Source organism: Heteronotia binoei, chromosome 13 (assembly GCF_032191835.1).
Source record: "Heteronotia binoei isolate CCM8104 ecotype False Entrance Well chromosome 13, APGP_CSIRO_Hbin_v1, whole genome shotgun sequence".
Lineage (NCBI taxonomy): Eukaryota > Metazoa > Chordata > Lepidosauria > Squamata > Gekkonidae > Heteronotia > Heteronotia binoei.
In genome coordinates, this window is record NC_083235.1 from 72236157 (window position 1) to 72259658 (window position 23502).

General features: G+C 42.5%; 1 protein-coding gene across 2 annotated transcripts in view; it reads left to right on the forward strand.

Annotated features, from left to right (window-relative positions):
- The first annotated feature begins 772 nt into the window (after window positions 1-772).
- The window catches only part of SEC14L1 (SEC14 like lipid binding 1), a 64746-nt gene continuing 42016 nt past the window's right edge, over window positions 773-23502 (forward strand). Inside the window, exons 1-2 of one of the 2 annotated variants that reach the window (XM_060252281.1) lie at window positions 773-944; window positions 10835-10925. In XM_060252281.1, the coding sequence (XP_060108264.1) occupies window positions 10863-10925 (63 nt within the window). In that variant the 5' untranslated portion in view covers window positions 773-944; window positions 10835-10862. Of the gene's footprint in view, window positions 945-1749; window positions 1772-10834; window positions 10926-23502 lie in introns of those variants that run through there. The other variant, XM_060252280.1, reaches the window with a different exon arrangement.

Below are 23502 nucleotides of genomic sequence, written 5' to 3' on the forward strand. Positions count from 1 at the left end.
TCTTGAGTGGGTTCCGAACAAGAGCGTGCAGCTCAAAAACAGGCTTAATCTTTAAAAAGCTATTAAATTTGGGGGGGTGGGGAGCAGAGGGAGATGCCAAATTTTGCTATTCAAAGTAGGAATTTTAGGGAATAATAGAAGAAAGCGAAATAGCTGCCCCGAAAAAGCAGAGCACTGGATCTTTTCATGGAAGAGTACATGCAATACACAATACTTCCTGACACCCTCAGATTAAATGTGCAATTTGATTAAAGGAATGCCCCATTCTGAATTCTATGGAATTGTTTCTGAAGCACTAGATCAGTCTGGTGGTTTCCCAAATGTATCTCACTTTTCTCACTTGACGTTTTATTTCACCTTATTTCTCCAATGCTTCCTAGTGAAAGATGACTACCAACTGGGCATCCGGCGGTGGGGGGGGGGGATTTTAACTTTGCAAAATAGGTTTGCCTCTGCCCATCGTTCTGTTCTCTCGCCTGGGCACCGGCGCGTCACCAAAGCGGCAGCACGCAACGACACCCGTGCAGAAGAAGAACGCAGCATCTCCGAAAAGGACACCAACATCACAACGGGCGAGAAGGTGAAAAGCAACCCCGCTTTGACGTCCGCTTGCGCGGGCCCTCTCCAGCTGGCGCAGCCGCCGAAACATCCAGCCCACCGGCCTGAGCCGAGCATGCGCACAGCCGCGTGCGCACCGAGCTCCCTTCCGAGAAAAAGAGGGGGGGGGGGGAATGGCCCGTTCTTTTTTAGTGCGCAGGCGCGCTAGGTGGCAGGCGGCCCTGCGCCTCCTCAGCCCTGCCGGTGGCTTCACAGCGGGCCTGGCTGCTGCTGCTGGCGCTGCGCTGCTCCCCGGAACCGGCGGGGGCAGGGTCACCCAAAGCAGCGGGGGAGCTGGACGGGGAGCCGGAATGAGCTTGGGTGTCAGCCGGCCCTAGCGAGAGAAGGTGAGCGAAGCGCCTGCGCAGCCGGTGCCCCCCCCCCCGGCCCTCTTAATCCCCCCTCGGCGACTCTCTGCGGCCGCCTGCCTGCCAGCCTTGCTCTGCCTTCGCCGCGCCGGCCAGGAGCTCCCCGCGCTTCTTTCCCTTCCGTCGGCCGCAGCAAAGCCCGAAACAAAAGCCGTGTCCGGCTGCTTCGTAGCTCTTGGCTCGGACCCCCCGGCCCTCCCTCCCTTCCTTCCTCCCTCCCTTCCTTCCTTCCTTCCTTCCTCCCTCCCTCCCTCCCTCCCTCCCTCCCTCCCTCCCTTCCTTCCTTCCTTCCTCCCTCCCTCCCTTCCTCCCTTCCTTCCTTCCTTCCTTCCTTCCTCCCTTCCTTCCTCCCTCCCTTCCTTCCTTCCTTCCTTCCTCGCTTCCTTCCTCCCTCCCTCCCTCCCTTCCTTCCTTCCTTCCTTGCTTCCTCCCTCCCTTCCTTCCTTCCTCCCTCCCTTCCTCCCTTCCTCCCTTCCTTCCTTCCTTCCTTCCTTCCTCCCTTCCTTCCTCCCTCCCTCCCTCCCTTCCTTCCTTCCTTCCTTCCTTCCTTCCTTCCTTCCTTCCTCGCTTCCTTCCTTCCTCCCTCCCTCCCTTCCTTCCTCCCTCCCTTCCTTCCTTGCTTCCTCCCTCCCTTCCTTGCTTCCTTCCTTCCTTCCTCCCTCCCTCCCTTCCTTCCTTCCTTCCGCTTTTGCTGCCTTCCCTCCCAAGAATGCGTTTTAATACTTTAATGACTCTTGCAGGGTTCCTTGCTTTCCCTTCAACGCGCTAGGCTTTGCCAAGGGTTTCATGCCCGAAAGTAAGTTCAGGTGTGTGTCTTTTTTTTTTTTTTTAACCTTTCTGTTTTTGCATGTTGCGCTACTGTTGCCTCCCTCCCCTTCCCTCCCCTCCCCTCCCGTGCCCTATCCCTGTTTTGTTTATGAGCCCTGCCCTACCATCATCTGTTGTGGTATCTTAAACCACACTGGGGCTCTGTTGTGAGTCTTGCAGCGCATCCCCTCTTGCTCTTTTTCTCGGAAACAATACAAACCCTGTGACACCCAGTCTGCCGGGTATAGCTTCATTCCCTCTTAACTTAATCATTCCTTCCTCCGTCACAGGTCCCTCTGGTCGCTTTCTACTGCTGCCCACAATTGCCTTCGTTTTCTCTCTTTTTTTTCTTTTCACTGCCTCGGAGGTTTACACTCAGGCCCTCCAGCTTTAAACATTGCCTTTTAATTTGATTTTGATTTCCTCTTTTCTTGTTTTTTTTTCTGGTCACTTGTCTGCGTCTGTATTTTTTTCATCTCCTGTCCTGCTGTCTAAAAATGATGAAAGTGACGTTTTCAGGATATGACGTAATTTGTGAGTGGTTTTGCCTGTCAGGTATTGATATTGTTCTGCTGGCCTTCTGTTACTTTCTCCTCCCTGTGCGTGTTAAGGGAAATGTCTGCTTTGGGGGGCTTATGTTGCTGTGCTCCTTTCTACAGGAAATTTTGGAAAAGAACTTGCAATTAGGAGGCACTTATGTCTACAACATGCGAATATTTGTTAGTCGGTGGTAGATTAATATGTAATGAACATACTAGATCATTGTTAATACCCCATTTCCACTGACCCCTATTTTTTAAACTGACAAGGTTCTTTTAAAATTTGTTTTTGAGAACTTTGCACTCCGTGCAGGAATTGGGGTAGAAAAAAGAGACAGCTGCTCATTTTTAGGGTAGAAAGAAGAGAACAGCTGCTCATTGAAGTGCTTCCTTGATCTTAATTTGATTTTGTCCTGCATGGCTGCCTTAAAAAGCCTCTTTCCAGCCACTTAAATATAATGGTTTGGTGACTTCCTGGCAAACAGATTGTTGTGTTTTTGTTTAGGAAGGCTTTGTCCCGCAACCCCCCCCCCCCCCGCATTCCTTGCCTTTAGAAACTGTGACAGAACTGGCCTGATTCTGCCTTCAGACCCGGTCCCAAAAACTCCCTTTTGAGTTGCCAACTCCTGAAGGGAGCTAATCTTCTTCCCACCACTAGGGCACGCTGCCACCACCTGCTCAATTTAGGGGTTCCTGACTGAGAGGAACAGGACTCCCAATCCCCCTTGTCAGTTCTGAGGCCTGGCCTCAAGGTCCTCTGCCAACCCAGCACGTGGTTAACACAGAGACCAAAGTCCTTCTTTGGGAGGATTGGCACCCTTGCCAACTCTATGCCTTCCCCTTTCCCTGGACTCCCCTCCTGCAGTAGCGAGGTCTAAGGCGGTTGGGGAAACTAGGTGGTACAGAGGGACTACCTTTTAAAAAGACAAAACATTTATTTAAAGTTTACAACTATATGCAGGCATTTTAAAATAGTGAACAGAAGAAATAAATCAAACTAGGGAAAAACGCTCCTTCTTTCCCTATTATACAACTTGCCCTCACAATTGCTGCTTCCAGGGGGGAGGAGGAAGAGACTAGGCCAAAGCCTGAATCTAGTTTGATGGCCTCTTCCTGCCAACTTCCAGATAACCATAGCCTAAAATGGTGTTTCTCCACACCTCCGCCTCCTTAGATTCTGAGTTGAGGGGTTTCCTCCTGCAGACGGGACCCCGTAGCAGAATCCAAAATAATGGACGAGAAACTCATTAACCAAAAATAGAACATATACAAATCAGGAAATTTCCGCCAACAATTTACCAAGTCCGACACCCTAAGTGTCCACGTCCTTTCTGGACAAAAAGTCTGCAATTCCATTGCGCGTTCAGCAATGTGCTTCCTCTTCCTCTGGAATTCCTGGATCCTCCCGGACCACCTCTGGAGCTTGCTCTTCCTCAGATGCAGTTGTTGGGATGAATGGTCTGTCAAAGGAGGGAATTCTTGGCCCTACACATGAGGTTGGAAACTGCCCACTACCCACACAGTTGCTTCTTCTTTATCCCTCATTAGTGGAATGTTCCCTCTGTCCACTCTGTCCTCCCCAAAAACCATCTCTGATGTTCCAAATTGGCATTTGTTCAGCTTCTCATTGTCTCCTTCCTTTCTACCTATATGCAGCACCATGGGCCTTGTAGAGAATGGCTGTAATATATTCACATGCACCACTTTAGCTGTCTTTCCAGCCCTCTCCATAGCCACCACATAAGTAGCATCGTCCAGGTCATCCACAATCACATGGGGTCCCTCCCATTCAGTTTCATTTCACCGATATGAAGGGGCAGGAAAACCATCACCCTATCCCCTATCTCAGCTTCTGAGAACTCCACTTCCCGGTCCCTTGCCACCTTATACAGTGGTTCCAGACTAGGGTCACTTTGAACCTCTGACAGGAATGTTTCTGGCTCCCCCAGACTTTCTGTCTTCTGTTCCTCCAAGCCACCCCTAGTCCCACTGTTTCCAGGACCCTCAGCAAAGGTTTGGTTTGGGTTCTCAGTCCCCTCAGTTGGTTTTTCAGCAATACCCAACTGATCCCCTTCCTGCCTGGAAGGTTCCACAGTTTCCCAGGACTCCTGTCTGCCCTGCTTCAAGACAACCTGCTCTGAGAGAGTCTCTGAAGATCTCACTTCCTGATCCACTGCTACTTGGTGAACTGGTTCCAACCTAAGGTCACTCTGGACCTCCTCCTGGAACCACTCCCGTTCCCCCAAGCCCTCAGCTATGTGCTCCTCTGAGCCCACATTAGCCTTGCTGCTCTCCGAACCTCCTGTAAAATCTCCACTCTCCGCCTCTGTCTCTTCAGCATGCACATCCTTTATGCCAGACAGGTTCCCTTCCTCGCTACCAACATCCACAGCCTCTTGCTGCACTTGGGGAAAGCTACATCCCTCTTCCCCTTGGGAACACCCTCCCTCAAGGCTTGAGATAGGCTGGTTCTCCCCCTCCTGGGTGACTTTACTTTTCTTGTATTGGGCTGCTTTCAGACGCAGCACCTCATGCTCATGCTTCCATTGCTCTCGATCAGCCTTCCTTCCAGTTGCAGCTGGAGGCTCTCCACTGATGAGTCTGGTTACACTTCTGCAGGAGCCCCTGCACAATGGTAGTAGTAAATTAGGAAGATTTGCAAATCTAGCACAGTCATATTTTCATACTCCAGTTTACGCTTTGCACACTCTTCCTGGAGCTGCGGCTTCATCATATTCAGGATGTCCCACATCTTGATAGGCTCCATCCTAACTGAACTAAACTTTCCCTACTCCAGTTGACCCAAGAAAATAACACTTCTGTCACTGCCTGGTGGGTACCCCAGCTTAAAATGCCTGTTCAGACCCTTGGCTTGGTCTTCTGTCCCCTCTGTCTGTCCAATCCACCGCTGCCACCAAGTGGGACGGAACCAGCCTGATTCTGCCTTCAGACCCAGTCCCGTCAACTCCCCTTTGAGTTGCCAACTCCTGAAGGGAGCTAATCTTCTTCCTGCCACTTGGGCACGCTGCCACTACCTGCTCAATTTAGGAGTTCCTGACTGAGAGGAACAGGACTCCCAATCCCCCTTGCCAGTTCTGAGGCCTGGCCTCAAGGTCCTCTGCCAACCCAGCACGTGGTTAACACAGAGACCAAAGTCCTTCTTTGGGAGGATTGGCACCCTTGCCAACTGTATGCCTTCCCTCTTCCCTGCACTCCCCTCTTGCAGTAGCGTGGTCTAAGGCGGTTGGGGAAACTACGTGGTACAGAGGGACTACCTTTTAAAAAGACAAAACATTTATTTAAAATTTACAACTATATACAGGTATTTTAAAATAGGGAACAGAAGAAATAAATCAAACTAGGGAAAAACGCTCCTTCTTTCCCTTTTATACAACTTGCCCTCACTGGATGACGATACCTTCAGAACTCACCAGTCTCCAAGACTCAAATCAAACTCTCTGAACTCAAAACCCAACTCCAACTGCAGGCTTCCTGCCAAAAATCTCTAATATAAACCCCAGTTCCCACCCAGGAACTAGTTTTCCCTCCTGCAGCCTTCTGGGAGACCAGCCTGAAAGACTTCCTGCCTCTCTAGGACGCCTCCTCAGAATTGCTGCTTCCAGACTGCAGGGGAGGGGGGAGGAGGAGGAGAGTAGGTCAAAGCCTGAATCCAGTTTGATGGCCTCTTCCTTCCAACTCCCAGATAACCATAGCCTAAAATGGTGCTTCTCCACAGAAACTCAAAACTAAAACACAGTCCTGGGAAGAAAACAGAACAAGCAGTAGACAAGTGCACCTTTAAGACCAACTAAGTCTTATTCAGAATGCTCTAAGCAGACTTCATCAGACAGAAATGGAATGGCAAGCAGTTCTAAATATAGAGAAAGTGGGCAGTGAGTTGGTATGTGAAGTCATGGAAATGTTTTTAGCAATTAAAAGAATCACAAATCGGGGTCTGTGTTTGTTAGTGTTGTTAAATGTGCTGAAACCTCAGTGGAGGGTGATAAAAGCAGATTGATGTCATAGGTGTGAAGTGCCATAAATCTGGGTATCGTTCTGGCTTTGTTAGTTCTGGGTTTAAATAGAGGGCATTAGTTTCCCAAGAGGTTATAACATAATCGTTTGCCATTAGAAAAAAGTTTCCCAAGAGGTTATAACATCATTATCGTTTGCCATTAGAAAAAAGTAGTATATGTAATAAGATAAACAGCCAATATCCCTTATTTGAGTATGTCAATACAACCCCCCCCCCCAATATTCTGATACACTGTTCTAAAAGAGAAATATATTCTAGTTTGCCATTAGAAAAAAAGGGTACATTAAAATATAGTGGAAGATGGGCTAGTATAGGGGTGGCCAACAGTAGCTCTCCAGATGTTTTTTGCCTACAACTCCCATCAGTCCTAGCCAGCATGGGGCTGCTTCCAACCCCCCCCCCCCATTATTCTGATACACTGTTCTAAAAGAGAAATACATTGGAATACTGTGGATGTATAGCTGTACTCAGTGAGAGTTGACTTAGCTTATGTAATGAGATAAAAAAACCAATATCCTGTTTAGTCCTGGGGAGGTGTTTGTTCCAAGTTTCATAATAATTGTAACTCAGCAATTTCTTTCTCTATTCTGTTCTTGAAGTTCCTTTGCAGTAAAACAGCTACTTTGAGGTCACCCATTGAATGCTCAGGAAGGTATCAGAATATTGGGGGTGGGGGGTGGGGTTTGCATTGACATACTCAAATAAGGGATATTGGCTGTTTATCTTATTACATATACTAACATATCTTCCACTTTTTTCTAATGACAAACGATAATGATGTTATAACCTCTTGGGAAACTAATGCCCTCTATTTAAACCCAGAATTAACAAAGCCAGAATGATACCCAGATTTATGGCACTTCACACCTATGACATCAATCTACTTTTTATCACCCTCCACTGTAGTTTCAGCCCAGTTAACAACAACACTAACAAACACAGACCCCAATTTGTGATTCTTTTAATCTGCTAAAAACATTTCCATGACTCTACATACCAAGTCACTGCCCACTTTCTCTGTATTTAGGACTGCTTGACATTCCATTTTTGTCTGATGAAGTCTGCTTAGAGCATACAAAAGCTTACATTCTGAATAAGACTTAGTTGGTCTTAAAGGTGCACTCTTCTACTGCTTTGTTCTATTGCTTCAGACCAACCTGGCTGCCCACTTGAGTCTATCTCTGGGAAGAAAATGTTAACTTTCATTAGCATTCCTAGATTAATTGGAAAAGCAGTCAATTGTTACCGGTAAAGAACTCTCTCCCACCCGCCCCAAATCTGGTCCTGATCATCTGTCCTATGAACGGATGTTAGAAGAGACTTCTATGTCAGTTGTGTACATGAGACCAGTGCAGGTGGGCGCTAAAGATAAGATGTTAGTATCTCTTTTGGGAATTACATTCAGTGGGTATTTAAGTCTGTGCATCCCTTAGGGGTTTTCCTAGTGAGTGTCTGGGAGACAGCTAAGTTATCTCTGGGAAGTTAAGCTTTTCACCCATCTCTCTTCATTTTTTGTGCTGACCCAACATATACTAAACCAATCTAGGACCATTCACTGTATTAATTAGCACCTCAGTTGTGCTGAGAAAGCTAAGAATTATTATAAGTGATTCTAAAACGTTCTTATTTTTTAAAATGATTGCTGCTAGCTTTCAAATCTCAGGGGTGGAGTGAGCTAGAATCATTTTGTAAAGTAAAAATTAGTTTGTTTTGCATTCAATAAACCAAATATATATATTTTTTTCAGGGACTTGGTAAGAGGCCTCTTTAAGGTGTCCATGGCTCAGTCATGATTTTTATGATTTATTCTGCTTTTGAACTCTATGGCAGTCTAAGTAGCTAAAATATAAAATATATTCTGTACGGAATAAACGGATAAATTTTAATTAGGATTTAAATGTCTACCTACTAAATAAATGTGCTGTCCAGTGCAAGTTACAGTAACCTTCTGATCTCACTTTAGGAATTGCTTGCTATCTTCCAGTTAAGGTTGTGGAGTCTGTAGCTATGGTGTGATAGTCATGGCAATCTTTTGTTGTTTGTTTTGGTTGAAAATGTCACTTTAAAAAAATATAATTAGGGGTAATGATTAAATCCTAAGATTTGAAAACTAATATTTCTCCTAGCAGTACCTTTTCAGCATTTTTCAAATGCCTGAATTGTCAGTGGTTTTTTTAAATGGCAAAATTATTGTTCCTTATTAGAATTATTTTGTGTTTTCTTAAGCACATACTCCTGGACAGTGTTTATTTAAAATTAAATCTCAAGAGAGTTTATTATATTGTCTGTTCTATTTTATTGAAAGGTATTGCAAAGTAAGTGTTGCATTGGATAGATTTTGTTGACTGAAATGATTCAACAAAGATGAAAAGACAAATGAAAGGAAAGAATTTTTGATGGTTGTATAACCTCTATATGTTTTGCATACCGCTTCGTGTGGGGAATCTTTCAGATTCATAAATCCCTAATGCCTCAACATATCTGCGGGACTGCTTCTCCCCATATTGCCCCCAAAAGGGCCTTGCATTTGTCCAGTCAACATCTATTGGTAACTCCCAGTCTAAAAGACATCCATCTAGCTTCAGCTAGGGGCAAGGCTTTTTTTGACCCTGGCCTGACCTGGTGGAATGAGCTCGCAATAGTGATCACGGCCCTGCGGGATCTTTTACAATTCCTCAGGACTTGTAAAAAGGGAGCTATTCTACCATGCTTTTAGTTGAGGTTGTGGACGTCAAATATTATCTGACCCCTCCTGCTTAAACTCTCAAACTGTTTTCCAATTGTTGCGGGCAGGGTATTAGTAAACCAGGAACTGTTAGATCTGGCTATATTGGAATACCAACAGACTTTGAAACCAGACCAGTATAGCATGATTCTTAAATTGCCATCTTTATTGCTTTGGAATTGATATTTTAAAATTTTAATGTGACTGTTATAATTTCATGCTGTAACTTGCCCTGAGCCCATTTGTGGAGAGGGTAGGATAGAAATTAATAAATAAAATAAATTTTTATAAAGTTCCATTCCCAATATACACTATAGCTATGGTGTATTTTTGAAGAGCCCTGTGGTGCAGAGTGGTAAAGCTGCAGTACTGCAGTCCTAAGCTCTGCTCACGACCTGAGTTCGATCTCAGTGGAAGCTGGTTCAGGTAGCTGGCTCCAGGTTGACTCAGCCTTCCATCCTTCCGAGGTCGGTAAAATGAGTACCCAGCTTGCTGGGGGGAAAGCGTAGATGACTGGGGAAGGCAATGGCAAACCACCCTGTAAAAAGTCTGCCGTGAAAACGTTGTGAAAGCAACGTCACCCCAGAGTTGAAAATGACTGGTGCTTGCATAGGGGACTACCTTTTACCTTTATAGTGTATTTCAAGGAGAAGAAGAAGATATTGGATTTATATCCCCCCTCCACTCCGAAGAGTCTCAGAGCGGCTCACAATCTCCTTTACCTTCCTCCCCCACAACAAACACCCTGTGAGGTGGGTGGGGCTGGAGAGGGCTCTCACAGCAGCTGCCCTTTCAAGGACAACCTCTGCCAGAGCTATGGCTGACCCAAGGCCATGCTAGCAGGCGCAAGTGGAGGAGTGGGGAATCAAACCGGTTCTCCCAGACAAGAGTCCGCACACTTAACCACTACACCAAACTGGCTCTCCGTTTAAGAATCTGAAAGATCCCCCCTGACAAGGCTGAACACAAAATGCCTGGGGGTTGTACAATCATTAACAGTTCTTTGCTTTGCACCATTTGTCTTTTTATTTTCGTTTTGCCTCGGCGCGGCCCCCTCTTTTCTTTATGGATTGAAATAGCTCAGCCTACCAAAATAGATGACATGTCATAAGTACACTCTCTAAGTCGGTAGCATTTGCACGCCTGTCTGAAAGAAACTGAAATAAAACAAGGGAACTTCATTTTCAGAAGATGAGATCTAAGCTTTTAATACTAATGCATACTACTTGCAGGATTAGAGGCCCCATATTAGGCAGCCCTTCTAATAAATCAGTTTGTTTATTCAAACATTTATATAACCATGAGGACTAGAGTCTTAAAGACCAGTTATTGTAATGCCATATGTTCATCACAAATATTACCTCGGTAGCTTTATGCTAGTGGTGGCATTTTTTCTGACAGTCATATGCAGCCCAGTGTGCTGCTGTTCATTCACTTTCTAAGTGAGTGGTTATAAACTGAACCAGAATATAAATACTAGTGTTAGGTATTTGTACTGTTAGGGCATTTAAATATAGCAATTTATGTTTAAGGTATAGTCGCTCAAACTTTGCAATAGTACTGACGTTTTAAATATGCAGTCGAGAAAAATGTTGAGGAAAAAATATTCTGATCATAATGATGGTTTTATGAATTCCTGATTAAAATCGCTATCTGAAATCATTTTGTTATGTGGTTTTAAGATGTGAGATTTTAGTGATGGTAAGTGACATGCATAATCTCCATAGTTAATATGCGTGACTTGATTCTATCACTTTTTCAGATCTGTGAAGCACTAGTTATTTGCAACCATGGTGCAGAAATACCAGTCTCCTGTGAGGGTATATAAGCACCCCTTTGAGTTAATTATGGCTGTAAGTATCCATTTTCTAATCTGCTCATATTTATTGTATTAATTGTTTGGACAGTTTGAAGGACTCCCTTCTCCCATATTGTCCAGAGTGCCAGTTAAGATCTCACATTCCTGGCACTCTGTGGCCCCACCTTCAGAGGTGAGGTGGGTGGCCACTGGAGACATGGCTCTTTCAGTAGTGGCATCTTGCTTATGGAATGCACTTCCCCAGCAGGCTCACCTGATGTCTGTGTTGCTTTTTTCTAGGTGCCAGGTCAAAATGTTTCTGTTCACTGAGGCTTTTGATGAAGGGATTGATCATTTTTTACTGTTTAACTTGGAAACTGTTGTTTTAAGTCGTCAGTGGTCTGTTGTTATGCTGGGTTGATGCTGCATTTAATATCTTTGAAAAATTTTGAATATCTCTTTTATTTTATAAATTGCGTTTTGCACTTTCCACTAGAGGCAGCATAAAGTTTTTTCTACATGAATTTGTAAATCTGTTATGCCCTAAATTGTGTGATATTTAAGCTTCTTTTCACTTATAAATAGCGCACGGTGATCTCTTTTACATCTCCTTTTTTGTAGTCCAATAGCTCAGGGATGGCCAGTGGTAGCTCTCCAGATGTTTTTTTACCTACAACTTCCATCAGCTCCAGCCAGCATGGCTGATGGCTGGGGCTGATGGGAGTTGTAGGCAAAAAACATCTGGAGAGCTACCGTTAGCCACCCCTGCTATAGCTGTTTCAACTGCCTTTAACTAATATAGAATAGCAGGGTCCATGTCAAATAATGTGTCCTTTTGGAAGATTTTCAAAAGCCAAACTGTTCTAGAATAACATATTCTTGTTGCCTCTCTTTACAAAGCAGTTCACTTAAGAAGCTCAGCTGTGGTTTTGTGTCACATCTTAGTTGACAAACCATGTTTTGCTGTTAGCCAGGAAACTATGGTTTGGCGTAAAGTATGAACTGACCGTACTCCTCTGTGGTGTGTCACATCTGGAAGCCACTGTATCTGGAATGCTAAGCTGATAAAAATGGAACCAGACAAGCATCTATGGTCTGTGGTTTGGAACCTGAAACTATGGTTTTGTTTGTAAACTGTGGCTGGCATAAATAATTGTTTGACATGATACCAACATTAAGCCACTGTAGAGCATCTGATCTTGAGACGGATTGCAGTGCTTGACCTCATTTTCTGTTGCTGTAGTATAAGATAAGCATCAAACATGGGAAGAAAGTGAGGGAAATGTATATTTTCACACAAATTATTTTGCCCCTAAACTTAAACAATATGATAGAGATTTGGCATAGAATTTACAGCAAGCCTGAAGATGTTGACAGTGGCCTTTTAGACAAATTGTATAGTTCTGCCGTACAAATGGGTTTCTGTTGACAGAGGCAGAGTTCAGATAGACCAGAAATATTTGAATTTAATGTATTAAAGTAATAGTTTTAATCAGATGTTCCTGTGTTCAGTGGTACTAAGAGGAATGCCCTGTGGATGAGAGGTCTCGAGCCTCTGCTCCCTAGTATAGGAGAAAGTGTGTGCTGGTAATTGGGGATTTCCTACTGAGAAGTGTAGAGACGGAAGTGTGCTGACCAGACTTGTCATCTTGAGACCTATGCTGTCTACCAAGTGCACGCATCCAGGATGTGACAGAAAGGTTAGGCAGACTCATCAAGCCCACAGATTATTATCCCTTCTTGTTCATCCATGTGGGAACAGATGATAATGCCTGGCATAGCCCAGAATGTATTAAAAGAGGCTATGTGGCTCTGAGTAAAAAGGTGAAGGACCTGGGAACACAGATTGTGTTTTCATTAGTTCTTCCTGTCATAGGCTGCGACTTAGGAAGGGAAAGAAGAATACTGCAAATAAATGACTCGCATAGATAATGTAATGAGGAAAGGTTTGGGTTTTTTGACCATGGCTTACACTTTTGAGATGAAGCTCTTCTGTTGGGAGATGGCTTGCATCTCATGAGGCTAGGGGGAAATGTCTTTGGTAAGAGCCTTGCAAGCCTAAAAAGGAGGGCTTTAAACCAGGGCCATGGCTACGGGAGACCTGGGGGTGGGGGCAGGCCACTCCATTAAAAACCCTTCCCTATGTTAGGCCCCTCCATTGGAGGGCCTCCAGGACCCCGGAAAAGGGAGGAAGAGCGAGAAAGAGGGAGCACATGAGAGAGCGCAAGACGAGAGAGCAGCAGCGAGAGAGAGCGGAAGAGTGGCAGTGGTGAGAGAGGGGCAGTGAGAGAGAATGGGAGAGCGGCAGTGAGAGAGAGAGAGCAGCAATGAAAGAGCGCGAGAACGAGAGAGTGGCATTGAGAGTGGGTGAGCGATGGGGAAGAGTGGCAGTGAGAGAGCGTGGGTGAGCAGCAGCAAGAGGGGAGAGAGAACGACAGCGGAGGAGAGAGAGAGTGGCAGCAAGCAAGAGAGAGCAAGATGAGAGAGCGACAGCAAAAGCGAGAGAGCGCGAGAATGAGAGAGTGACAGCAAAGGGGAGAACGGCAGCAGGGGAGAGAGAGAGCAGCAGCGAGAGAGAAAGCGGGAGAGCAACAGCAATGGGGGAGAGCAAGAGAGCAACAGTCAGAGAGAGTGCAAGAGAGAGCTGGGGCTGGGTGGGCTGGCTGCTGGAGGGAAGAAGCAGCCAAGCCCCATGGCCCCCCCACCAAATCTTTTAGTTCCTGGGCCCCTCCACCCAAAATTTTCTGGCTATAGGGCTGCTTTAAACTAAATCCTATGGAGGAGTGAGACAAAAATTCAAAGCCTAGTATGATACTAGTAATTGGAGATAAAAACACTGAAGATTTGCGAGGAGTTGCACATATACTAGAAAACGTTAACTCTCAGGGAAGTACAGAAACGAAAACCTCAGAGCACATAAAGCATGGGTTCTGATGTTTCTATGCTAATTATGCAGAGTATGGGAAACAAGCAGAGGAGGAACTGGGAGTCCTAATACAGGAAGAGGATTATGACCTAATAGGCATCACTGAAACTCGGAGGGAGTACTGAGATCGGGAACCCAAAATCTTCTGGCTATCCCCGGGCCAAAGGAAGCCTGCCTAAAATCTACTAGGGACAGGGCCTTCTCTGTTATGGCCCCTTCCTGGTGGAACCAGCTGCCGGAAGAGGTGAGGGCCCTGCGGGACCTTGCACAGTTCCGCAGGGCCTGTAAGACAACCCTCTTCCGGCTGGCTTATAACTAACTGGCACAGGAAACTAAGTGTAGCTCTTCTAGATTTAGGCTATCCCTAATGTTTTAATTGTTTTAACTGTGTTAAATGCTTAAATTTAATATTTTTATGTTGGATTTTATGTTGTGAGCCGCCCTGAGCCACTTGCTGGGATGGGTGGGATATAAATCATAAATAAACTAAACTAAAGACACTCAATTAGAATATTAGGAATGAGGGGTACAACTTGTCTAAAAGGGATAGACGAATAAGGAAGGGGAGGAGTAGCATTATATGTAAAGGAGGTAGGTGTATATATTATATGTAAAGGAGCATTGTATGTAAAAGAGGTGAGGAAATACATGAATCTGAGCATGGAGATTAAGTTGAGAGTCTCTGGGTAAAAATAAAGGAAGTAAGAAATAATGGTGATATTATGGTGGGGGTCTGCTATAGACCACCAAGCCAGGCAGAGGACTTGGATGAGACACTCTTAGAACAGATTATAAATTCTCAAAGAGACAGGACACAGTGGTCATGGTAAATTTCAGTATAACCCAGATTTCTGTTGGAAGTCCAACTCTGCTAAAAATGAAAGGTTAAACAAATTCCTGACTTGTCTTGCAGACAACATCATTTTCCAGATAGTGGGGAGGAAAACAAGGGGATCTGCTATCTTGGTCTTGATTCTCACCAACAGGGAAGTACTGGTTGACAAAGTGAAAGTAGTGGGCACCCTGGGTAGCACTGATCATGTAACTTTGGAATTCACAGTCTTAGGGAAAGGAAAAGCTGTACATAGACTATAAAGGTGGACTTCAGGAAAGCAAATTTTAACAAATTTAAAATGTTGCTGGGTAGAATCCCATGGTCAGAAACACTTAAGGAGTTCAAGTGGGATGGGAGTTTCTTAAAAGGGAAATATTGAAGGCAAAATCACAAACTATTTCTATGAGCAGAAAAATGGGAGCAACCTAAAGAAGCCAAGGTGGCTCCATAAACAGATTTCAAAGGACTTGAGATATAAAACAGACTCATTTAGGAAATGGAAGGAGGGTGTTATAACCAAGGATGAATATAAACAAATAACCAGTGCTTGTAGGGGGAGTGTTAGAAAAGCTAAAGCCCAGTATCAGCTTAGGCTGGCAAGAGATGCTAAAAACAACAACGTTGCTTTTTAGGAAGGAAGAAACAGTAGTCATTTATTAGCTATAGGCTATTACAGACTCAGTATACATCCAGGGCTAATAAAATCATACAACAACCAACATCAACAGAATACAAGAAAAAAGAATGTTAACTAAATTGCTTCTAGACAGTCTTCAAAAGACAGTTTCCAGCTATTAAGATTATTTTGTAAAATTTATTCCAGAAAACCTATAAATATTTAATCAGCAAGACAGGAATTACGGTAAACCATCAACCTAGCCTAAAAAGTCTAAACTGACCCATTTTTCATTTATACAGTGTAATTAAACTGTAATAGAAGAACAATTCCAATATATATCCAAGCAGGGGTCATTTTGTAGGAAAATGTTCCTATCAGCTAACATTATTAAAAGATAACCTCTTCTATCTTTCCCATTCAGGCTAAAAGTTACGGAGTTAGTATATGCTTTCCAGATGTGTTTATAGATTTTATAATTGAAAAAAAATGTGCACTAACAACTTAATGCTCCCATCCCCACATGGACATAGACACTCTTTGTAAGGTGTCCTCTTATATTTGTCTTCCAGAACAGCAGAGGGTAACGCATCCTACTGCAATACTTACCTGGCAGAGGAGACACCTTGATCGTGAAGGGTTCTTTTTCTTATATTCAAAGTAAGAAAAAGAGCATGGACATGGTAGGCTCATTGTGGGGACAGGAAAGTGAAGTTGTAACAGGTGATGGAGAAAGGGCAGAACTGCTCAGTTCCTACTTTTCCTCAGTCTTCTCTTGTGAGGGAAACGATGCTCAACATGTCACATATGATGAGGGAAGGGAAGTGCAGTCTAAGATCACCATAGGGGTAGTACATAAACACCTAGTTCGTTAAGTGAAACTAAGTCCTCAGGGCCAGATGAATTGCATCCAAGTGTAATAAAAGAACTCAAGGATGTAATTTCCAAGCGTCTGTTCATTATTTTTGAGAATTCTTGGAGAACAGATAAGGTACCAGAAGACTGGAGGTGGGCATATGTTTGTCCATCTTTAAAAAGGGGAAAAAGGAGGATCTGGGGTAACTGCTGACCCGTCAGCTTGACATCTATATCTGGAAAAGTTTTAGAACAAATCATCAAACAGTCAGTCCTGGAACATTTAGAATGGATGGCTGTGATTACTAAGAGCTGGCATGGGTTTCTCAAGAACAAGTCATGACAGACTAATCTGATCTCTTTTTTTGAGAAAGTGACTACCTTGCTGGATCAGGGGAATGCTGTAGACACAGTTTATCTTGATTTCAGAAAGGCTTTTGATAAGGTTCCACATACTGTCCTTGTTGACAAGTTGGTAAAATGTGGTTTGGATCCTGCTACCGTTAGGTGGATCTGTAACTGGTTGACAGATCGCACCCAAAGAGTGCTTGTGAATGGTTCCTCATCCTTTTGGAGAGGATGACAAGTGGAGTGCCTCAAGGATCTATGCTGAGCCCTGTTTTGTTTAATATCTTTATAAATGATTTGGATGAAGGAACAGAGGAAATGCTTATTAAATCGGCATGTGATACTAAATTGGTAGGGTTAGCAAATACAGTAGAAGACAGAGTCAGGATACAGGATGATCTTGACAGGCTGGAAAACTGGGCTAAACTAAAGTGAATTTCAAGGGGGATATATGTAAAGTTCTGCATTTAGGTAGGAAAAATCCAATGCATGGTTATAGGATGGGGGAGACTTGTCTTGGCAGTAGTATGTGTGAAAAGGATCTGTTCTAGGGGTCTTAGACCATTCACTGAACATTAGTTAGCAGTGCAATATGGTAGCTAAAAAGGCAAATGTGATTTTGGGCTGTATCAACGGAAGTATATTATCCAGATCATGTGAAGTTATGGTATCACTTTACTTTGCTCTGCTTAGACCTCACTTAGAATATTGTGTTCAGTTTTGGGCACCACAATTTAAGAAGGTTATAGACAAGCTGGAACGTATCCAGAGGAGGGCAATGAAGATGGTGAGGGGTCTGGAGACAAAGTCATATCAAGAAAGTCTGAAGGAGTTGGGTATGTTTAGCCTGGAGAGAAGATGACTGAGAGGTGATGTGATAACCATCTTCAAGTACTTGAAGGGGTGTCATATAGAGGATGGTACAGAGTTGTTTTCTGTTGCCCCAGAAGGTAGAACCAGAACCAACAGGTTCAAATTATATCAAAAGTATAGGAAGAATTTACTGAGTTTCTCGGTGGAACAGGCTTCCTTGGGAGGTGGTGGGCTCTCCTTCTTTGGAGGTTTTAAAACAGAGGCTAGATGGCAGATAGCCATACTGATTCTGTGAACTTAGACAGATTATGAGAGGGAGGGCAGGAAGGGTTGCATCAGTTCTTAGTTCTCATGGCGCTTTCTCACATGTTCAGGGAAATGCCAATTGCCACTTTGGGATCAGGAAGCAATTTTCTCCAGGCCAGTTTTGCCAGGGATCCTGGAGAGGTTGGGGTGTTTTTTTGCCATCCTCTGGGGGGGGGGTCACTAGGGGTGTGGGGGGAGGTATTAAGTGCACCCAGAAGGCCGGCACCCTAGGCAATTGCTTAGTTTGCCTAGTGACAGGGCCAGTCCTGTCTATGACAGATCTGAATACCAACTATTGAATTTTTAGCTTTATTTTATAGACTTGGGATGGGTTGTATTCTGCTGTTGTGCTCAGCTGAGCCTGGTGCATTCCAAGGTCCTGGCTTGGCTGAGCTGAATGGTAAATACAATACATTGTTTGAGAACACTTTCTGAATTGGATTGAACATGAGACAGAAAAACTGGGTTTTGGATCAATGAAAAAGAAGGAACTCAGAGTCATGAGGCAAAGGAAGATTATAGTAATTTCTTCTGTACAGTTAAGAAGTTACTTGTGGATGTTACGTAGAAACCAACAAGAGTGACTTCTGGGTTTTGACATCTTGAGCTTGGTGGGGTGTGCGGAGCTCGCTCTCGGCGACCCCCCAAACCAGGGCAGCAGTGGGGGTACCACTCTGTGGTATCTTGAGGAAGATCCTGGAGGGGTCTTCTGACAGCAAGGCTTCAAAAGGACAACAAACTTAAGAACTCTTTAAAACTTAAATTGGACTGAACATGGACATTTGAATGGATTTGGCTTACAATTAATCAAGCTATAATGAGAGCATTTTATTTTAATACGGATTGAACAAAAGTCTGCTATATTTTTTAAGAGAAATGCTTTTGATATCTGATTGGAATTGAAATTATTACAACCAAATTGTAAGAGAAAAATTTATGGCTGGAGGAGATTGAGAAAGATAGACTATCTGGGACTTTGAGTTGGTTTTTTAACTTTGATTATCAGACTGAGTTATATTGCGGAGAAAATGGCAATTCAACCTGAAGCGCTTGATAAAAAAAAAGATATTATGATTGTCATATCCTCCTTAAAGCAGGAAATTGGTCTGCTAGCAGAGTTAATACAGAACAAGATGGAAATTTTTATTTTAAAACACAGCGAAACTGAAAATCTGCACGAGTGGAATGATGAAGGGATCCCAGTGATCAGGCCTCAGATTCAATGGGAGTTCACAGGAGCACAGCTCCTGTACCTTTCTGAGAGTTTCTCCTCCTCCTTGTCCATTGAATAGTATGTGCAGCTGCATACCAATACCTGGATGAGCTCCACCACCTCTTTTTCTACAAAATGACCGCTGCCAGTGATGTCTATGGAGATGGGAGAGGCGGAGAAAGATCCAGTGGGAAAGGAGTTGAAAGAAATCAAAATGGAGACAATGGAGACATTGTGCGTAGTTACAAAAATGAGGCGGAAATCAAGCTTAAGTAAAATTCATGCAGGAGGAAGTGATGGTGTGGAGATCTCATAACACTTAATAAAATGGATATATATGCTAAAGGGAGAAAAGGCAGACTACTTCAAGAAGATCAAGTCTTGGAAAATTTAAAAAGAAGGGATTATAAACTGTTGCTGTTTTTGTAATTGCTTAACATGAAATTAACAAAAGGGAACTGGCATGCGGTCTTGAAACGAAGTGGGAATGACAAGCGTGATTTTTAGAGACATGTGATTTTTAAATGGCAAATGAGACTTTTTAGAATCTGAATGCTTTTTTCGTGTTTGTTATTTTTACTTATGGGTTTCATATTTTTAAAACTAGTCAATTTAATAGAGAGTGGGTTATAGAGATATATGATTTTTTCCATGGGTAGGATAAATAAGTGAGAGAAAGGAGGCTGTTTTTATTTAGGAATTCTACTTTTTTCTTATAGTTACATGGAGCAAGTTAATAGAGAGAGGATTACAGAGATTGATTGATTTTTTATTTAGGTAAAAACAATAAGCAGGGGAAATGAGATTGTCACTAGTTATTGAATTTGTGTGTGTTTATTTTTAGAGCAATATGACTCTCCCAAAAGTTTAATGAAGTTCAATATTTAAATATTTAATCTAGACAAATAATTAATTAATTTGGGTCAATTTACAATAAGGTAGACAACACAGGTATTTAAAAATAAAGATCTGCTCTTGGTTTTTGTTTTGTTTTTTTGTTTTCTTTTTAGCAATAGATTTTGTTGATATTGAAACAGATAAAGTAATATCTGTTAGGCTCTATTTTGGTCCTTTGCTATTTTTATGATTTTTTCTCTGTTGGAAATAGCTAAGGTAGTGTTAAGGATGAAGAGCTTATATACATCTTCTCTCCTTATGATTATTGTTAGGATGGTTAAAGTTAGTACTTATCCCTAAGATGGTTAAAATAAGCTACTGGATTTTATTTTGTGATTTATTTCTTTGCTTTTCTCGTTTGTGGACATTAAAGATGAATAGTATAGATTTACATTATAAGTAATAACTAGTAAAATATATATAATAAAATAAGAAGACTGTAGAAAGTAACGGTTGGATTGGGTTAAAATTTAAGACTTGCAGGTAGAAAGATTTAAGATCAGGTTTGGAAGGTGGAAATGTAACAGCTTTATTTACTGCTTTTCTTTTCTTTTTCCTTTGCCTTGTTCTCCCCCAACTCCCCTCCCTTTTTTTGCTTCTATATCCTTGCACCATTTCTTCCCCTTTCTTCCCCTTTATATTGAAACTTAATAAAAATTTAAAAACGAAACCAACAAGAGTACCCCCCACCCACCAATCCCAAGTTACATGATAAAGTTTTGTTGGCACCATTTCTTGAGAAATCTGAGCAAGCGAAGCCTATTAAGGACCAACTAGGTTGATGAGTGTATGAGGAATAGAGATGTACTCCAATGAATTCTCTATTATAAAAAAGCAAGTTTCAGACTGTGTTTAGTCAAAATTTCTTCTTTTCTGTGGAAGGAAGTTGGCAGAAGTAGCTTCAAGTTCTTTATTGTCCAGTATGGAGCATTATTAATTTGTTTTAAGACTTCGAGGGGTATTCTTGTACAAAAGTTTGTTATATGGATTGGGGTAAAAAAAAAAAAAAGCATTCAAATGTCAAAATCAGTATATTTCTGGGTTTGTTTTGGACCCTAGGTTTTTTGTTTGTTTACAGAAAGAAAAGTGAGGACATCATCTACAAATGTGTGGGTGACAGTGCTATAAGAGGATGAAGTTGTAGAACCGATTATGCACTGGTCTGGTCTAAGGACCGCTATAATAAAAAAACAACTACTCTGAAAGAATTCTGCAACCAGCAGAGGAAACACAGTTCATGGTTGTCTAGAAAGGCTTGACTTTATTCTGCAGAGTTAGCCTGTGAATGCCTGTAGAATTTTGACAGTCTCATCTTCTGTTTAACTGAAAACAGCTAAATTTTTTTATTCTAGTTTACTTGTATACCCAATTATTTTTCAAAGTAATTCCCATTAGGCAAGATGAAACAAAAAACATCTTTCTAAATTTACAGAGGAGCATTTGCTGAAATACAGTGCATGTTTTCTTAAGATGGTAGTGGTGCTTTGCCAAGGAAGTTGCTGAAAATATTGTAGTTGCTTGAAGGTGTTTAAACACTGAGCTTTGAGCAACACGCTCTAGGGATGTTCTAGGGGTGAACTACAGTTTAAAGTGTTGTTATATTAGGGGCATCTAAGGGGGGGGGGGGGAGAGTTGAATTTCAGCCTAAACTGGTCTTTGACAAGCCACTTTGCCAGTTGCTTTTATTTACATTTTCATGTTGCTCCTCAAATTCATTTACAGGGAAAGGGCCACAGTAAAAGGGTTACACAATCTACAGAACTTAAGTCACTTTAGTCTTATTGTGGTGAGGAAAAGTTACCTATAAAGACAGCACAAAAATGTACTTCCTCCCCATTGATAACAAGAGGATATTATACAGGACTGCTGGGTTCTCTTTTATACTGTCATCTAGTTTTATACTGTCATCTAGCATAGCCACCTTCAAGAGGGGTTTAGATAAAAATACGGAGCAGAGGTCCATCAGTGGCTATTAGCCACAGTGTGTGTGTGTATATATAAATTTTTTTGCCACTGTGTGACACAGAGTGTTGGACTGGATGGGCCATTGGCCTGATCCAACATGGCTTCTCTTATGTTCTTATGTTCTAGTTCCACCCTTGTTTATCTGTAATACTCTGTTTATCCTACTGGTCTCTCATTTTTATCCTACTGGTCTCTCAAGGAGCTCAGGGCGTCATGAATGGTTCTCCCTTCCCCATTTTATTCTCACAACAAGCCTGTGAGATAGGTTGGGCTGAGTGTGTGTTACTAACCCAAGGTCACCCACTAAGCTTTCATGGTGATGTGAAGATCTGAACCAGAATCTGATTTAGATGACTTTTTCATCAGTACACCACACTTGCAGAAAATTATCTGTAACATATGACATTTGTCTGAACATGTTGCAGCTCATTTTGTGTTAACAGGCAGCATTGTCATTCAAATAATAAAATGGTCTTGTGACCTGAAATACACAAAAGATTAGCACTTTCTTTTTAAATGTTTTTTCGGAGTCTTCACCATGTAGCTTCCTTCCTAACTGATCTGGCTGTCAGATTTGAAGGGTTATCTCAGGATAAGTGATTGCATAAAATAATCCTAGGAAAGCTTGGTGAAACACAGGAGTTTATGTTTCTCTATTAATAGACAAAGAAATGGGGAAATGGTGTTATGCACAGTATGCTAGGAATTATGGGAGAGGCTGATAAACACAGTGTTGGATTAGGGATTATGTGGGTTTTGAACCATATTGCAAAAGTTTTGGCTGTATAATGTGAATAAAATAAGTATGCTCACATGTAGCACTAATAGCTCAGGAAATTATTCCACTTCCTCATTTCAAATGAGGAAGAGCTAAAAAGTGGGACTCAACAAAAAATAAAGGAATCTTGGGTACCTAAAATAGGAACGAGACTCCCACATGTATGTTAATTATATGCAACAATTCTCAAGATTCCTTAATGTAAAAGGTTTTTTTGGAATGTATTTATGACTTAATCAGTAATAGGCAGAGATTTTATCATACACCTGTCATTACAAATATTGCGCCTGTCATACACCCTACAAAGAGTAATTTTATTTCCTTTGTGGCCTCTTGCTCCCCACAAGATTGTGAGAGCTACAGAACCATGACATTTGTTTGGAAGTAATGGTTTCCTGTTGGATTCTCCCCCCCCCCCCCCCGCCATGCAGCACTGTATTTCTTGGGTTTTTTTTTTTAAAAAAATAGCATTTTGGGGGTTTAGTTCAAGAACCTTCGATGCTTCAGTTTGCCCCTCACCGTGCTTTTTAATCTGCATGTGGCATGTGTACTTTAATTTTGAGAAGCAAGTTTTTGTTGTGCAACGTGCCTAGTTCTAAACAGAATTTGGCATTGACGGTGTCAAGCATTAGATCTCAAAATAACCAGTCAATGATTTTGAAACAAAGTCTTGGTTTATTGATAATCCAATGTGCTTGGGTAGGCACCAAATTGGAAGTGATACAGTATAACTATAGAATGCTATCTTTTAAGGGGCACATCAAAGGTATTTTAGGAATTCTTACACAGGCGTGTGAAACTAACATGCTGGCTACTTTTATCTATTCTTGCAGTTTAGCAACATCCTGGGTCCAGGTTTGAGCCTGGGAAAGTATCCTAGGAGGCCTTATCTTCAAAGAGGGCATTCCTGCATTTGCTACTAGTGAGAACTGAAAGAGCTTACATGGCTTTGATGTGCAATACATTAGAATAACAGTTAACAATACAGCTATACCAAGAAAGAAACAAGATGCCTGACAGACAGGTTTAATCTATGAGTATCTGTGATGGTGTTTCATGGTCTGTAATCTGCAGATACTA